This window comes from Bicyclus anynana, chromosome 26 (genome assembly GCF_947172395.1).
Source record: "Bicyclus anynana chromosome 26, ilBicAnyn1.1, whole genome shotgun sequence".
NCBI lineage: Eukaryota > Metazoa > Arthropoda > Insecta > Lepidoptera > Nymphalidae > Bicyclus > Bicyclus anynana.
The window spans coordinates 6,740,746-6,754,753 of record NC_069108.1 but is presented as its reverse complement, the minus strand read 5'-3'; the positions used below and the strand labels follow the sequence as shown (position 1 = coordinate 6,754,753).

The 14,008-nt window shown below is 39.9% G+C and overlaps 2 protein-coding genes across 2 annotated transcripts in view; both read right to left on the bottom strand.

Annotated features, from left to right (window-relative positions):
* Positions 1-7,456, bottom strand: part of LOC112045818 (protein mahjong) — a 47,344-nt gene extending 39,888 nt beyond the window's left edge. The window contains exons 1-4 of the mRNA XM_052889715.1: positions 7,104-7,456; positions 4,983-5,133; positions 3,018-3,155; positions 1,378-1,502 (exon numbers count right to left, since the gene is read on the bottom strand). Coding sequence (XP_052745675.1) covers positions 1,378-1,502; positions 3,018-3,155; positions 4,983-5,133; positions 7,104-7,201 — 512 coding nt within the window. The 5' untranslated portion in view covers positions 7,202-7,456. The remainder of the gene's footprint in view (positions 1-1,377; positions 1,503-3,017; positions 3,156-4,982; positions 5,134-7,103) is intronic.
* A 719-nt stretch (positions 7,457-8,175) lies between these two features.
* LOC112045808 (uncharacterized) lies at positions 8,176-13,071 on the bottom strand. Its single transcript, XM_052889714.1, has 2 exons — positions 11,951-13,071; positions 8,176-10,307 (listed from the first exon to the last, which is right to left on the bottom strand). The coding sequence occupies exons 1-2, from the start codon at positions 11,965-11,967 to the stop codon at positions 9,374-9,376; spliced, it is 951 nt and encodes a 316-aa protein (XP_052745674.1). The 5' UTR covers positions 11,968-13,071; the 3' UTR covers positions 8,176-9,373.
* Positions 13,072-14,008: the final 937 nt, after the last annotated feature.

Here is a 14,008-nt window from a genome sequence, read left to right as displayed (position 1 = left end):
TAATAGATTTTGAAATTTTATCTTATTTATTTTGCAAATATCCAGACAATCTTTGCTTTTTATGTATAAATTAGTTAACATTGACCTTATTTACCCGAATGTATCATAAAAATCAATATATTCAAACCTAGTCATCATCCTCATTATTTTAAGACAGTGAAGAAAAATCATCGTGAAGAAACCTGAGAATTTTTTTAATCTTAATATATCATACTAATATTATAAAGGCGAAAGTTTGTGTGTAAGTGTGTTTGTCCCTCTTTTACTCTGTGGCTACTGAAGCGATTTGGCTGAAATATGGAATGGAAATAGATTTCACTCTGGATTAACACATACTTTTCATCCCGAAAAATCTATGGTTCCCGCGGGATTTGTGAAAAACCGAATTCTACGCGGACAAAGTCGCGGGCGTCCGCTAGTAAAATATAAATGCGAAAGGTCATTCATCGCGATATCTCGTAAACCTCTTGATGGACAAAGCTGAAATTTGGCAGGGAGGTAGTTTATAGTTAGTACGTATCCACGTAAAACGGATTTTGCGATAGGGCCGGATTAAAGAGGTCTAAGGGCGGACAAAGTCGCGGGCGTCCGCTAGTTCTCTATGAGTGTGAAGTCTGCAAATCGGCATTGGGCCAGCGTGGTGGACCTAAGCCCTCTCATTCTGCGAGAAGACTCATGCTCAATAGTGAACCGAATATGGGTTGTTAATGATAAGGCTAGTTGACACTTTTCTTAGTCTGGTGGCGTTTTCTGAGTTCGATATTCAGTTGAGCAATTGGTGCATTAGTAATAATAATAATAATAATAAAAACATTTATTCAGCCAAAACAACATAACATAAATAAGAAAAAAACATGAGAATTAATACTAACTTAATACTAAGGCTTCGGCTGAATGGGGCGCTGCCTCAGCTCTATGCTACAGCTAAGTAACTGTAGCGCTGATTTTCAGGCATGACCCCAGGGTGAGCTCACGGACTGATCGGCAGAGCGTTGCGTCGTTTATTGGTTCCAAATTTAAAATAGATAAAATAATATACTATTATGTATCCACATATCTATAGTAAGTAAAAAACATACATACAGTCGAACATAGAACCTCCTCCTTTTTGGAAGTCGGTTAAAAATTTGATTGGAGCGAAGGACAAACATTAATATTGTATGCAAAAAATAAATAAAAAATAAAATAAGATTACTAAACAACTACAATATGGACAAAAAAAAATAATAAAAAGAAAAACATCTGTCCTGCAAAATATTTGGTTATTGTTTCTGTAGAACTAAGAGATGTTCTTTAATTATTTTTTTGTAAACAGTAAGAGATTTTTAGCGCTTTAGCGCTTCGTTGTGTTGAGCAAGTTGAGCAAGTTGAGCTCACCTGAAGTTGGTGGCGATCTCCTGCACCTCCATGGCGGCGGCCAGCAGCCCGGTGGCGTAACACTGCAAGGGCTCCGGCGAGTTCGAGGCCCAGTTGAGCAACCGGTGGATTAGGGCTTCGTTGTCCTGATGAACCAATTATTATAGAGACTCACCACATTTTATCCGAATAGTTCGCATAGATAAAATATTATAACCTTATGAATGAGCCGTGATAGCCCAGTGGATATTTATTTATTAAATTTTTATTTAACTATACCACAGACGATTCAACGCTTGAAAAGACGGCAAATTTGATTGAAAGCCATAAATAACATTTACATGGAGCTGCTCCCACTGGGGAAGATTGCTTTTAACCGCCAAATTTACTTACAACACCTCTGCTCATAGTCTGTCGACTGATCGCATGAGGATAATAGAACAAAAAGAAAAAAATTATTTAATACTCTTTATTTGTACACCACAAAAAATAAAAGAAAACAAGCAAAACAGAAACATCATAAAAAGTAGAATACAAAAGGTATCCTTATCGCTTAGTAGCGATCTCTTCCAGGCAACCTTAGACTTAGGAACTTATTAGGACAACTGTAGGTGGTGTGTACGTAATAATAATGTACATATACATACATACAAATAACTACACACTAATACATAAACCATAATACACAAATTATACAATAATTATAAATATCATAAAATAAACTAATATATATAATATATCATCATGTCGTATGATAAATATTCTAATAAAATAAAATAAAATAAATATATGATATGTATATAATAAATATAGGATATGACCTCTGCCTCCAAAGGGTGTGGGTTTGAATCTAGTCCGGGGCATGCATCTCCAACTTTTCGAGACATGAGCTCAGAAGTGAGCTGAATATGGATTGATAAGTACGTTGTAGTGAAGATGTGACTTAAAGTATAATAATTCTCAAATTGGTCCAGTAGATCTAGAAATTCCAGGGATCAAACCCAGGACCTTGGTCTTGTATATCCGTAAACCACTGATAGCCAGATTCAGTTGACACCTCAGACCAATTATTGTATGGGACCTGCCTCGTTAGACGTTACTTTTCTGTCAAAGTATATGATCAACGATCTAATGCGATTATAAAAACTGTCTCTATATAATCGATGTTAAATAGTTGTAATCGTGTTCGTCGGTTAAAGAGCTCCGTAAAAATACCTTTTTGTGTAATTGAATTGTGTAAAAAACGGGCACAAACTTCTAGTTTAGTATAAGATATATACCAAATCTAAGCTCGTTTCCCTCAGAAAATGACAGACAATTTTTTTCGTGACTATGAGTGCGAAACAGGTCCTACTATAATTGGTCTGAGGTTGACACATAGGTGAAATTGCAGACTTTGCAGCATCACAATGAAGCTTATCTCGTGGTTTTTTACCGGATATACTTTGGTGAGTGGGACGTTGGAGCCCCAAGGTGCTGGAATGGAGACCACGCAGCGCAAAGCGTTGATGGTCGACCCTCCACGATGGTGGACCGCAGACATCAAGCCGGTTGTAGAGAGCTGGCAGACCGATGTGCTTGGAAGTCTATGAAAGAGGCCTATGTCCAGCAGTGGTCGTCCATCGGCTGATAATGATGATGATGATGATGAATCATTTTACCTGGAACACAACACTCATCTCCAGGCCCGGCATCAGGTCGAGGGTGAGTCTGCAAGCGACCACGTTCAGTTTCAGCACGTCCCGGCCCGTTATGTTCTGGCGCGAATAGTATGAGTCGCGCACATAGTCATTTACTAACTGAAATTAATTGTAATAATTACTAATTATTATCATTACATAGTATAGTACTAGATCCAGCTACACTAATCTATACTTATAATAAATCTGTAGAGAGGTCAATTCTGTACATGAAATATATTTCCAAAATAACTATTAGGGGGTGATTAGTGATCGATACTGATGCCAAAAATGCAATCAGTAAAATTTTTGTCTGTCTGTCTGTCTTTCTGTCTGTCTGTCTGTCTGTCTGTCTGTCTGTCTGTATGTTCGTTATAGAAACAAAAACTACTCGACGGATTTTAATGAAACTTGGTACGTTTATTCTTCAAACTCCTGGGCAGGTTATAGTATACTTTTCATCACGCTACGATCAATAGGAGCAGAGCAGTGAAAGGAAATGTTGGGAAAACGGGAGAACTTACTCCATTTTTTAAGCTTCCGTCGCGTGTGCAGCCTTAACGGGTAGGGGTAGGGTAGGGTAGGTTAGGGTAGGAGTAGGGTAGGGTAGGGTAGGGCAGGGTAAGGGTTGTTAAAAGTTTACATCTACTTTCACGCGGACGAAGTCGCGGGCGTCCGCTAGTCTATAATAATATGCTCCCGACCGATTTTTTCAGTCACGGCGGCTAATCTCATGGTGAGATTAACCATGTACGCAGGAGATATTATAGTGCACAAGTGTATGCGCAAGCACAGGTGCACTCTCTCTTCCCTCACTCTCGAAATCCGATGGGACGGCAGACACTAATCTATAATATAAAAATGAATCGCAAAATGCGTTGGTAAGCGCATAACTCAACAACGCCTGGACCAATTTGGTCAATTCTTTTTTTAAAATGTTTGTTGAAGTTCTAGGATGGTTTTTACGGCGAGAAAAATTCGAATAATTGCTGGAAAACCCATAAAAATAGCCGTTTTTTTTTCCCATACCAATGTTTTCTAACTAAAACGTAGTCAATTTGAGCTTTATTGTAGGGTATGGTAGAGGATAGGGTAGGGGTAGTTGAAAGTTTACATCGAGTTTCACGCGGACGAAGTCGCGGGCGTCCGATAGTATAATATAAAGGCGAAAGTTGGTGTGTGTGTATATTTTTTTTATTCTTTACAAGTTAGCCCTTGACTACAATCTCACCTGATGGTAAGTGATGATGCAGTCTAAGATGGAAGCAGGCTAACTTGTTAGGATGAAAATCCACACCCCTTTCGGTTTCTACACGACATCGTACCGGAACGCTAAATCGCTTGGCGGTACGTCTGTCGGTAGAGTGGTAACTAGCCATGGCCCAAGTCTCCCACCAGCCAGACCCGTACAAATTAAGAAAATCTCAATCTGCCCACCCGGGAATCGAACCCAGGACCTCCGTTTTGTAAATCTACTGCGAATACCACGCGCCATGGAGACCGTCGTGTATGTATGTTTGTTCCTCCTTTATGGCTACTAAAGCGATTTGGCTGAAATTTTTCCCCGTGAAGTCGCAGGCATCCGCTAGTAAGGAATATATACCCCAGCGAGTTCGTCCGCGTAGCATTCAGTTACTTACAAATCCCGCGGGAACCATGGCCTTTTCCAGGATGAAAAGTAGCCTATGTGTTAATCCAGAGTAAAATCTATTTCCATTCCAAATTTCAGTCAAATCAAACTAACAAAAAAAAAATCTGCTAATTATAGTGTCAAAATTAAGCTGGATATGAATCAATTCTTGATTCCTAGCTTACACCGATAAACCTCTGAAAATGTGTCTTCCTCACCACGTGACATTGGCGAAGTTAATTTTACCCAGATGGTACAGCAGCAAGTCATAAAACCACTAAAGAATTGAAATAGGCCAATAGTAAAAACCAACAAACCTTGGTCATAAAGTTATCCTTCTTAAACATAACTTTGAGAGCATGTCCCAGCGCACATTCAGGGTCTGTGCGAGATGGATGCCTCTCATCAAAAGGGTCCGGGTCTTTCTTCATAAAATTCTCTGTCTCTGCCTCTATTATTTCTGCTATCCTGGTAACAGATACAACATCATCATTATCAACCCATATTCGGCTCACTGCTGAGCTCGAGTCTCCTCTCAGAATGAGAGGGGTTAGGCCAATAGTCCACCACGCTGGCCCAATGGGGATTGGCAGACTTCACACACGCAGAGAATTAAGAAAAATCTCTGGTATGCAGATTTGCAGATTTTCTCACAATTTATTTCCTTCACCATTTGAACATGTGATATTTCACCTCTAAAAGTCAGAGGTGCATGTTAAATAAACAAAAAATTACTCATTGATTTCATAATATTTTGTAATACATAACAAGTTTATACCTGTTAATTTGTATTACAGTTTAAATTTCTTTTAACCAAACTAGAGATTAGGAGCTCTTCGACCACTGTTAAAGTGTGGTTTTGGCAGTTGTAGGCCGAGGTTTGTGTTTGTAGTATATAGGACTGCATGTCAACAGCCTACAGACTGTAGGAGAAAGAATCCAGTATTGTTACCGGATGTTACCAATATTCTGACAGCCGGATACAGTCTGTGATATGTGACGAACACAATGTCAATATACCAACTATTGCTTTTACTAGTCTATAAATACAAGCCTCTTGTGACAGTTGGGCAGTCTAGTATAACAGTGATAGCAATAGGATACTAAGTAGATACAGTACACAATTAAGTGAAATTAGGATATAGTAGGATATAGGAGAGCCGTGATAGCCCAGTGGATATGACCCCTGCCTCCGAATCCGGAGGGTGTGGGTTCGAATCCGGTCAGGGGCATGCACCTCCAACTTTTCAGTTGTGTGCATTGTAAGAAATTAAATGTCACGTGTCTTAATCGGTGAAGGAAAACATCGTGAGGAAACATGCACACCAGAGAATTATATTCATTCTCTGCGTGTGTGAAGTCTGCCAATCCGCATTGGGCCATCGTGGTGGACTATTGGTCTAACCCCTCTCATTCTGAGAGGAGACTCGAGCTCAGCAGTGAGCCGAATATGGGTTGATGACGAATTAATTGAGTGACCTAATTACATTACAGTGATCACAACACTACGTTATTTACTGGTCAAATGAACTTGAAAACACAATTTTTCATAGCCTGACTCAGTAACTTCTGGAATCTTTAAAGGAATCTCTGTGCTGAGGTACGAGACAGTTGTATTACTACATCTTTTACATTAGCGTTCCATTATGATATCATCTAGAAACCGAAAGGAGTGTGGTATTTCACCCTTCTCTTAACAAGTTAGCCTGTTTCCATCTTAGATTGCACCATCAGGTCATATTGTAGTCAAGGGCTAACTTGTAAAAAAAAAGTTTAAAATACAACTTTTATAGCCTGATTCAGGGACTTGTGGACTCTTTAAAGGAACTAACCTCTGTGCCAGTAGCATAGCGTGCCGTTAGGCGGCCCAAATAATAAAGGGTTAAGAATTTCTCACAAAAACAAAATGCTCACTTAAAATATATATGACAGTGATTTAACCTATGTAGAATGCTTCCAACTGTTGGGTGCACGCTTAAACAAGGAACTATGTGGGATTGTGGATTAAATTTTACTAACTTTTCCTTTACAGATAAGGGGCTTCTTTAGTCCAGGGGCCCCATATCATTAATACGGCTGATAGGGTGATAGCTATGTCCCTGCTCTGTGCTGAGGCACAAGGCAATTGTATTACTACATCATTATTATCAGTCTATTAAAATTACCCTTACCCTCTATGGGAGCAGAGATATGGAGCCCAGACCCACCACTCTCTTCCAACACAGATTGGTGGGCTATACCTACATACTATTTATAATGGATTTCTTAGTAATATATTTTTTAAATTAATATTTTAATAGTTAATTAGTATTTAAAGTCTCGTGGATACCAATGATAGGAACATAGTTTTTGTACATTCGAATAAATATCTTGTTTTGATTCAATTTAGTCTCATGGCATGTGAAATTTGACATTTACGTCGAATATTTCCAGCTTACCTAGTTAGTGTTGGTATAGGGTCATATCCAGGCGTTGTGTGCTGTTCTTCCCACTGTTTAAGCAATTCGGTTACCTCCTGGGCTGGTCCCGAATCCATATTTCTATCAGCAAAACACGTAAAAAGTAAAAAACTCTTAAATTATTTTATAACCTCACTTGACATTGACTTGGCATACGCTAATCAACAGATCCTACAGACTATAATATAATTTGTATAATTTCTATCGTCATTGTAATACCTAATTATTTTTAGTAATAAAAATCATTAGTCATAATTATATTATTATTAATAATTTTTTAAATAATTAAAGACGTAATTGATTATTGAAATCACAGAAGAGTGAAGTCCACCACAGATCACTATAGACTAAAAAGTCCACAAACGTCAATGAGTAAAGACCACAGACGACAAAGTGAAGACACAGACAGCTTGATTTTTTTCATTACTTTATTTTTCCAGTAGGGAAAACACAAAGGGGCAAAAGTTATTTCATCGTACAGCCCATAGAGGAGTATACAGCCAACTTAGATAATCAAATATTGTTGTTTAATATTACATTTTGCACATTTTATGTTAATGATGTGGTTACCACGTAAAAGAAAAGAAAGAAAGGGATTGGCAGGTAAAAGCTAATCACAGATGGCGCCTCTGAGATTTGGTTCCTTTTATAGCGGTAAATTTAAAAGTAGCGCGTTTTAAAAACAAATTCTATCTGAATGAAATTTGTTATACCTATAAGAAAGCGGTCAGTGTGACTTTACATAAGACCTTAAATATATAATGATAATAAGAAGTCGCGAAGCTGAAGTGGCAATAGGCGGAGCACATAGTTCGAAGAGCCGATAGACGTTGGAGTCCCAAGGTGCTGGAATGGCGACCCCGCACTACAAAGCGCAGTGTTGGTAGACCCCCAACCAGGTGGACTGACGACATCGAGCGAGTCGCAGGGTTATGCTGAATGCAGGCAGCTCAGTATCGTGATGTTTGGAAGTCCCTACAAAAGGCCTGTCCTGGACGTACATCGGCTGATATAATTAATAAGAATTCATGACAAAATAAAATACAAAACACTGTTTTCATATTAATGGTGTATTTCGGTGTAAACACAGAGTAAAGATCATACAGAGTGAATATTTACAAGCAGCGTGGTGAAGCAGGTGATCCCATAAAAAAAAAAGTAATTCGTCTCCTTGACATCCACATATACAAACTTTTTTTATAATTTGTATTTCAAAATTTAACACTAACAACAATTACGTAAATTAATATAATAATTAAACATAAAATAAAAATAAACAATAATTATCAATAAAAAAAAATATGTATATATGCACAATAATTCATAAACAAGGCAAGGAGGTATCCACTAAGAGAATGAGCCGTGATAGCCCAGTGGACTCTTCCTCCCATTCCTGGGGGCATGGGTTCGAATCCGGCCCAGGGCATGCACGTCCAACTTTTCAGTTGTGTGCATTTTGAGAAATTTAAGGTCACGTGTCTCGAACAGTGAAGGAAAAACATCGTGAGGAAACCTGCATACCAGTGAATTTTCTCAATTCTCTGCGTGTGTGAAATCTGCCAATCTGCATTGGGCCAGCGTGGTGGACTATTGGCCTAACCCCTCTCATTCTTAGAGGAGACTCGAGCTCAGCAGTGAGCCGAATATGGGTTGATGATGATGATGATCCACTCTAAGAACGGACTTTCTGTTAAGGCTGGATTAAAGAGGTCTAAGGGCGGACGAAGTCGCGGGCGTCCGCTAGTAATAACAATAAAAGCCTTTATTCAATGATTTTTTTTTACATAATATTATTGTAATATATCTTTGACACTGATTGTACTTTCTTCGGCTTGCCTTCGGGCATAGGCCTCCTCCAGACACTTCCATGAATGTCTCTTGCTTTCCTTCTCCATGTGCTTCCTGCTGTCTGTCTGAGGTCAACCTCCCATCTTTGGCAGGGGCAACCTCTTTTCCTTTTTCCTGTCCTAGGATACCACTCTGTTACATCCCTGGTCCACTTATCTTTTTTTTTGAAGCCTGCTTTTTTCTAGATTATTTTGACAACAGAAAAAAACGTTATGAAACTGAAATCATATCAAAAATATGGAAGTCGGTTAATAATGATTAATTTATTACATTAATTCAAACTATATCAAAGAAGGTAGGCATATAATTAGTTATATTAAATTTTATACTGATTCATGAGACATAAAATGTAAAAAATTATTCCAACACACCATTCATCATCTTCAACAAATTAATTTTGATCATGTGATACATTGGTTGGTACAATGGTTTTTATGAGAAAATTTAATAACCACAATCTTTTCTAGTGTACCAACGAAAACTTTGTGACCATCGCACTCCTCTACAATATCGATGTGTATAATTTGATTTTTGTCATGGCATTGTGGAGAAAAGGGTGTTTCATGTACTTCATATTGCTTTATTGGCTTTGAGATGTCCAAGTTCAATTCATTATTTACATAAGGGTAATGGTATATCTTAAGAACGCCAAAGCGTGTGCCTACAAAGACCATGTCCCCATATATTTTAACCACTTTCAGATCCCACTCTACATACCATGCAGAGTTACACCAATACGGATGATTTAATAAATTATACTGTCTTAACATATCCAGTGCATTGCATTTGTCATGCAAATTAAATTGAGAAATTACTCTATTGTTTGAAATAATGAAAATACGGTCATCTGCTGTCAGCACACTTAGACGTCCATTCACACATTCTAGACACTTTACGTTGGCTGGCATTGCCATCACCAAAGTGCAATTTAACTTTTCCTCTAATAAATCGCAGACAAATATTCTATCATCCATTGTAACCAAATATAACTCATCAGGCTTTAAAATAAAGTTTTTGATACATGCAAATATTGTTTGCATTGCATATTGTGCGCTTCTAAGGACTTTGCGAATAATGAAAAGATTCCGTCCCATTAGAACTATTGTTTCATCGTTTTCAACATATCGATAGTATTCACCTAATATTGGCTCCCTGTCTGTGGCTTTTTTTAGAGTTTTCAAGTTATAATAGACTATGCTGTATCTTTGGTGAACACCAATCACGCCACTCCTTAGAAGTTGAAATCCAATAATTTCATTTCTATAGCATGATGTGACTGCAAAATCTTCTTGTGTTTCAGTAGCATGGAGCAATTTTGCCCACAAGTGTAAAGATCTGTAAGAAAACAGTACAGTTGTGTTAATTAAGAAAGTGTGAAGAAATTGTTCGACCTATCGTCATTGTGGCCACAGTCCACAGAAACTTAAGGTGTAAATAATAAATATAACTCATAAGTAGACCAAGGTAATATTACATGTATAGAATAAGTGTTTATATGTAATTTAATGTTCCGCATTACCTGTCCTATAAGATTGCATGTCTGTATTTGTAAGCACATTCCAATGTGATGCAAATTAATCTCTTAATTTGTATAAAGTTAAGTAGTATATAAGATTAGTAGTAAGTAAAGTATTTTAAATAACCCCAAACTCTACAATAGACTACACCGAAAACTCTACCAAAAACTCTTTAAGGAAAGCAAAAATTAAAAATAATTTCTACTTGGGAACATTAAATGTCAGGACTCTTCTATCCCACAACCGTATAATAGAATTGGAAAATGCCCTTAAGTGTATAAAATGGGATGTCATAGGACTTTGTGAAACAAGGAGAGAAGGATTAAAAATTGAGGAACGTAAACAATTGATATTATGCTACAAAGGAAATGATTCTAGCGAATATGGGGTTGGATTCATTATTCATAAAAAGTGGAAAAACAATATATTAGAGTTTAAAGCCCCTAACGATAGAATAGCCATCCTTAGAATGCAACTCTCCGAGAAACAAACATTCTGCTTTATACTAGTCTATGCTCCAACACAGAAGGCTCATATGGATGAAATAAACTCTTTCTACACCTTATTAAGCAACATCTACACGGAGAGTAACCCCAACGAATATACAGGAAGAAAATTTTTTTAGTGCGGATATTTTTATATTTTGTACATAAACAAAATTTAATGATCACGTATTTTTTCTTTTTTTTTTTAACTCAAAAATAACAAAATTATCGTTAGCTAAAGTTATTTACTTTTGAACAGAATTTTAGGGTCACCCTATTGTGCGTTTATTTTATTTTCGTTTGATACCTAAAGAACGTCACCAGATCACTTTTAAGCTGAATATATCTTGTTTAGTAATAATATGTACATTATTTTGTTATTTTAGAGACATAAATTAAAAAAAAAATTACATAAAATGTATCGAACTGTTTGTAGATTTATATTCTATTAATGATACAGAACCACGAAAAAAAATATCCGCACTAAAGACCGAATCACCCTGTATAATAATCATGGGAGATTTCAATAGTAAAGTTGGCACGGACCTATCAGGATATTACAACAATGTAGGTCCACATAATGGGGTGGGAAATGGTGGCAGTGACTACGCACAGGTGTGCGAGCTGTGCTATTGGGTCCTGTCACAAGTCAGATGTTACACGTCCCCGTCGTCCACCCTGGGCAATGTTGCAGTATCTAAACCGGGCTCGCACCTTTTCACATCCAACCTCGGGCTGCAATAGCGGAGTATCATTCTGGCGGTACACTGTGTACACTCCCATACACTGTTGTACTTTTCCTCTCCTATACCCACATCCCCTCCCACCTCCTGTCTAATGCCCACCTTAAACCCAATCCCCTACCAGTCCTTCCAAACTCTCCTCCCCCTCAATTCCCTACTGTCTAAACACACCCACACCCCGGAGGAGAAAACCTCGACTCCAAAAATCCCCAAATCCAAGGTGTTATACGTACCGTGCCGAAGGATGCATGGCTGAGGGGGTGCTCAGTCCTTAACGGAGTCTCCTCGACACCAGGGCAAATCGAGGTAGTATCATGCCCTTCAGGCGGCAAGCGGGGCTCTGCTGTCTGTGACCGCTTATTTCCCTTGCTACTCGTGGGACTTGCTGGAGAATTCAAATCTACAAGTTTCTTTTGCCACATCTTGTGGCACCAACTCTAAGGCGCAGAGGCCTGTCGTAGACTCTGCAGAGCCTGGAACTAGCTCGTTCACTTTCGGGAGTGGCCAGAAGGTCGGCGGAGACGTCATCGCCTCCGAAACGCCTATGGAAACACCCCTTGTGTGCGAGACAAAACCACAAAGCCAAGGCGCTAGACGCAAAAAACTCTGTGGTGCTGCGCGCAAGCGCCTTCACCGGCTTGTAAAGGATGGGGGGCTAGAATACAATGAAGCCCTCACCCTATGCCGCAAGCCCTGGGCGGAATTACCTGTGGAGAAACCAATAGCCTCCAACGAAAGCCGCAAACGCGGCAGATCGGAGGAGGAATCTCCAAAGGCAAACCCACCCAAGGCACAAAAAATGTCAACGACGCCTGACGGACGCACTAAACCGGCCGCCAGCTATCGGGACATTACAGGAGCTCTTCGTGTGGGGATTCGTAACTCGGAACCTATGACGACGGAGCAAATGGACCTTGTCCGTTCGGCACTTATGGAGGTCATGTATCAAACATGTCGCACCATAAACGTCGAAAACATGGGCAAGGGACCCAGGTTTCTTGGCTTCTCCCACAAGCCTGGCTGGATCCTGATTACTTGTGTAGACAAGGAAAGCCAGGACTGGCTTGTGGAAACAGTCAGAACCTGCAAACCATGGCCTGAGGCACAGCTTTCTATACTTCTGGAAAACGAATTGCCTAAGCCATGGACTGTGTCAACCTTCATCCCTAAGAATCTAGCGAAATCCACCAAGCTAGCACTAGGGATGCTGTGTTGGCAAAACCATGAGCTGAACCCAACTCACTGGAGGGTCCTCCATGAGAAGGCAGACGATAAGGGCATCCTAGCGTTTCTTTCTCTGGATGACTCCTCAATGGAAGTCCTAAAGAAGTATAATTTTAAAATATTCCTGGGCTTCTATTGGTTGTACTTCAAGCTCAGAGGAGGGCCTAATAGCCCAACCGAGCCAACAGCTGACACTCAGGACAGCGCAGACCACCCTATCCCAGGGCCGAGTGGAAACGGTGGCGGATCGGCCGCTGGACGTTCTATCGCCAGCGCAGGCCACTCCGCTGCCGGACCGAGTGGTTCTGGGAGGGGGAGGACAGCTGAAAGAGTGAAAGCTCTGGCTAACAAAAAAGCAACTGGCAGAGCGCCGAAGAATGCCCCACCCGACCGAGGTCGTCATTCGCCTCAAACGGATAGGGGCAGAGACCGGCCTCTACCGGTCATTAAAAGGGCCAAATAAATGGCAATCCAGGGGTCCATGGTGAGGTTTCTGCAAGCCAACCTCCAACACGCAATTGCGGCCTCTGCTATCACAGAGTGCTGCCTTGTTGAGGGGAAAGCAAACCTCGCCCTTATTCAAGAACCCTGGATCTCCAAAAGCGGTACTATCCTCGGGCTGAATGCTGGGGGTAAGTTACTATCACATGCCAACGGCTCGAGGCCCAGAGCGTGTATCGTTTTTGATAGATCTATTAACTTTCTGCCAATTCCAGGAGTCTGTACCGATGACCTTGTGGCAGCATTTGTAAACATCAAAGGGTGGGAAGGACGGAGGATAATTATCTGTTCAGCCTACCTACCCGGCGAAGTAACAAATCCTGCAAACGAGTTGCTCCCGGTAGTCGAATACGCCCGGAAACACAACGCAGAACTACTGGTGGGTTGCGACGCGAACGCCCATCACGACGCCTGGAGTAGCACTGACACGAATGATAGAGGTGAGTTTCTCTACGATTTCCTCTTAGCTAATAACCTTCAGGTCTTAAACAAAGGCAATGTACCAACCTTTGTCACAAAAACTAGAAAGGAAGTTCTAGACATAACCTTCGCCACCGTCAATTTAG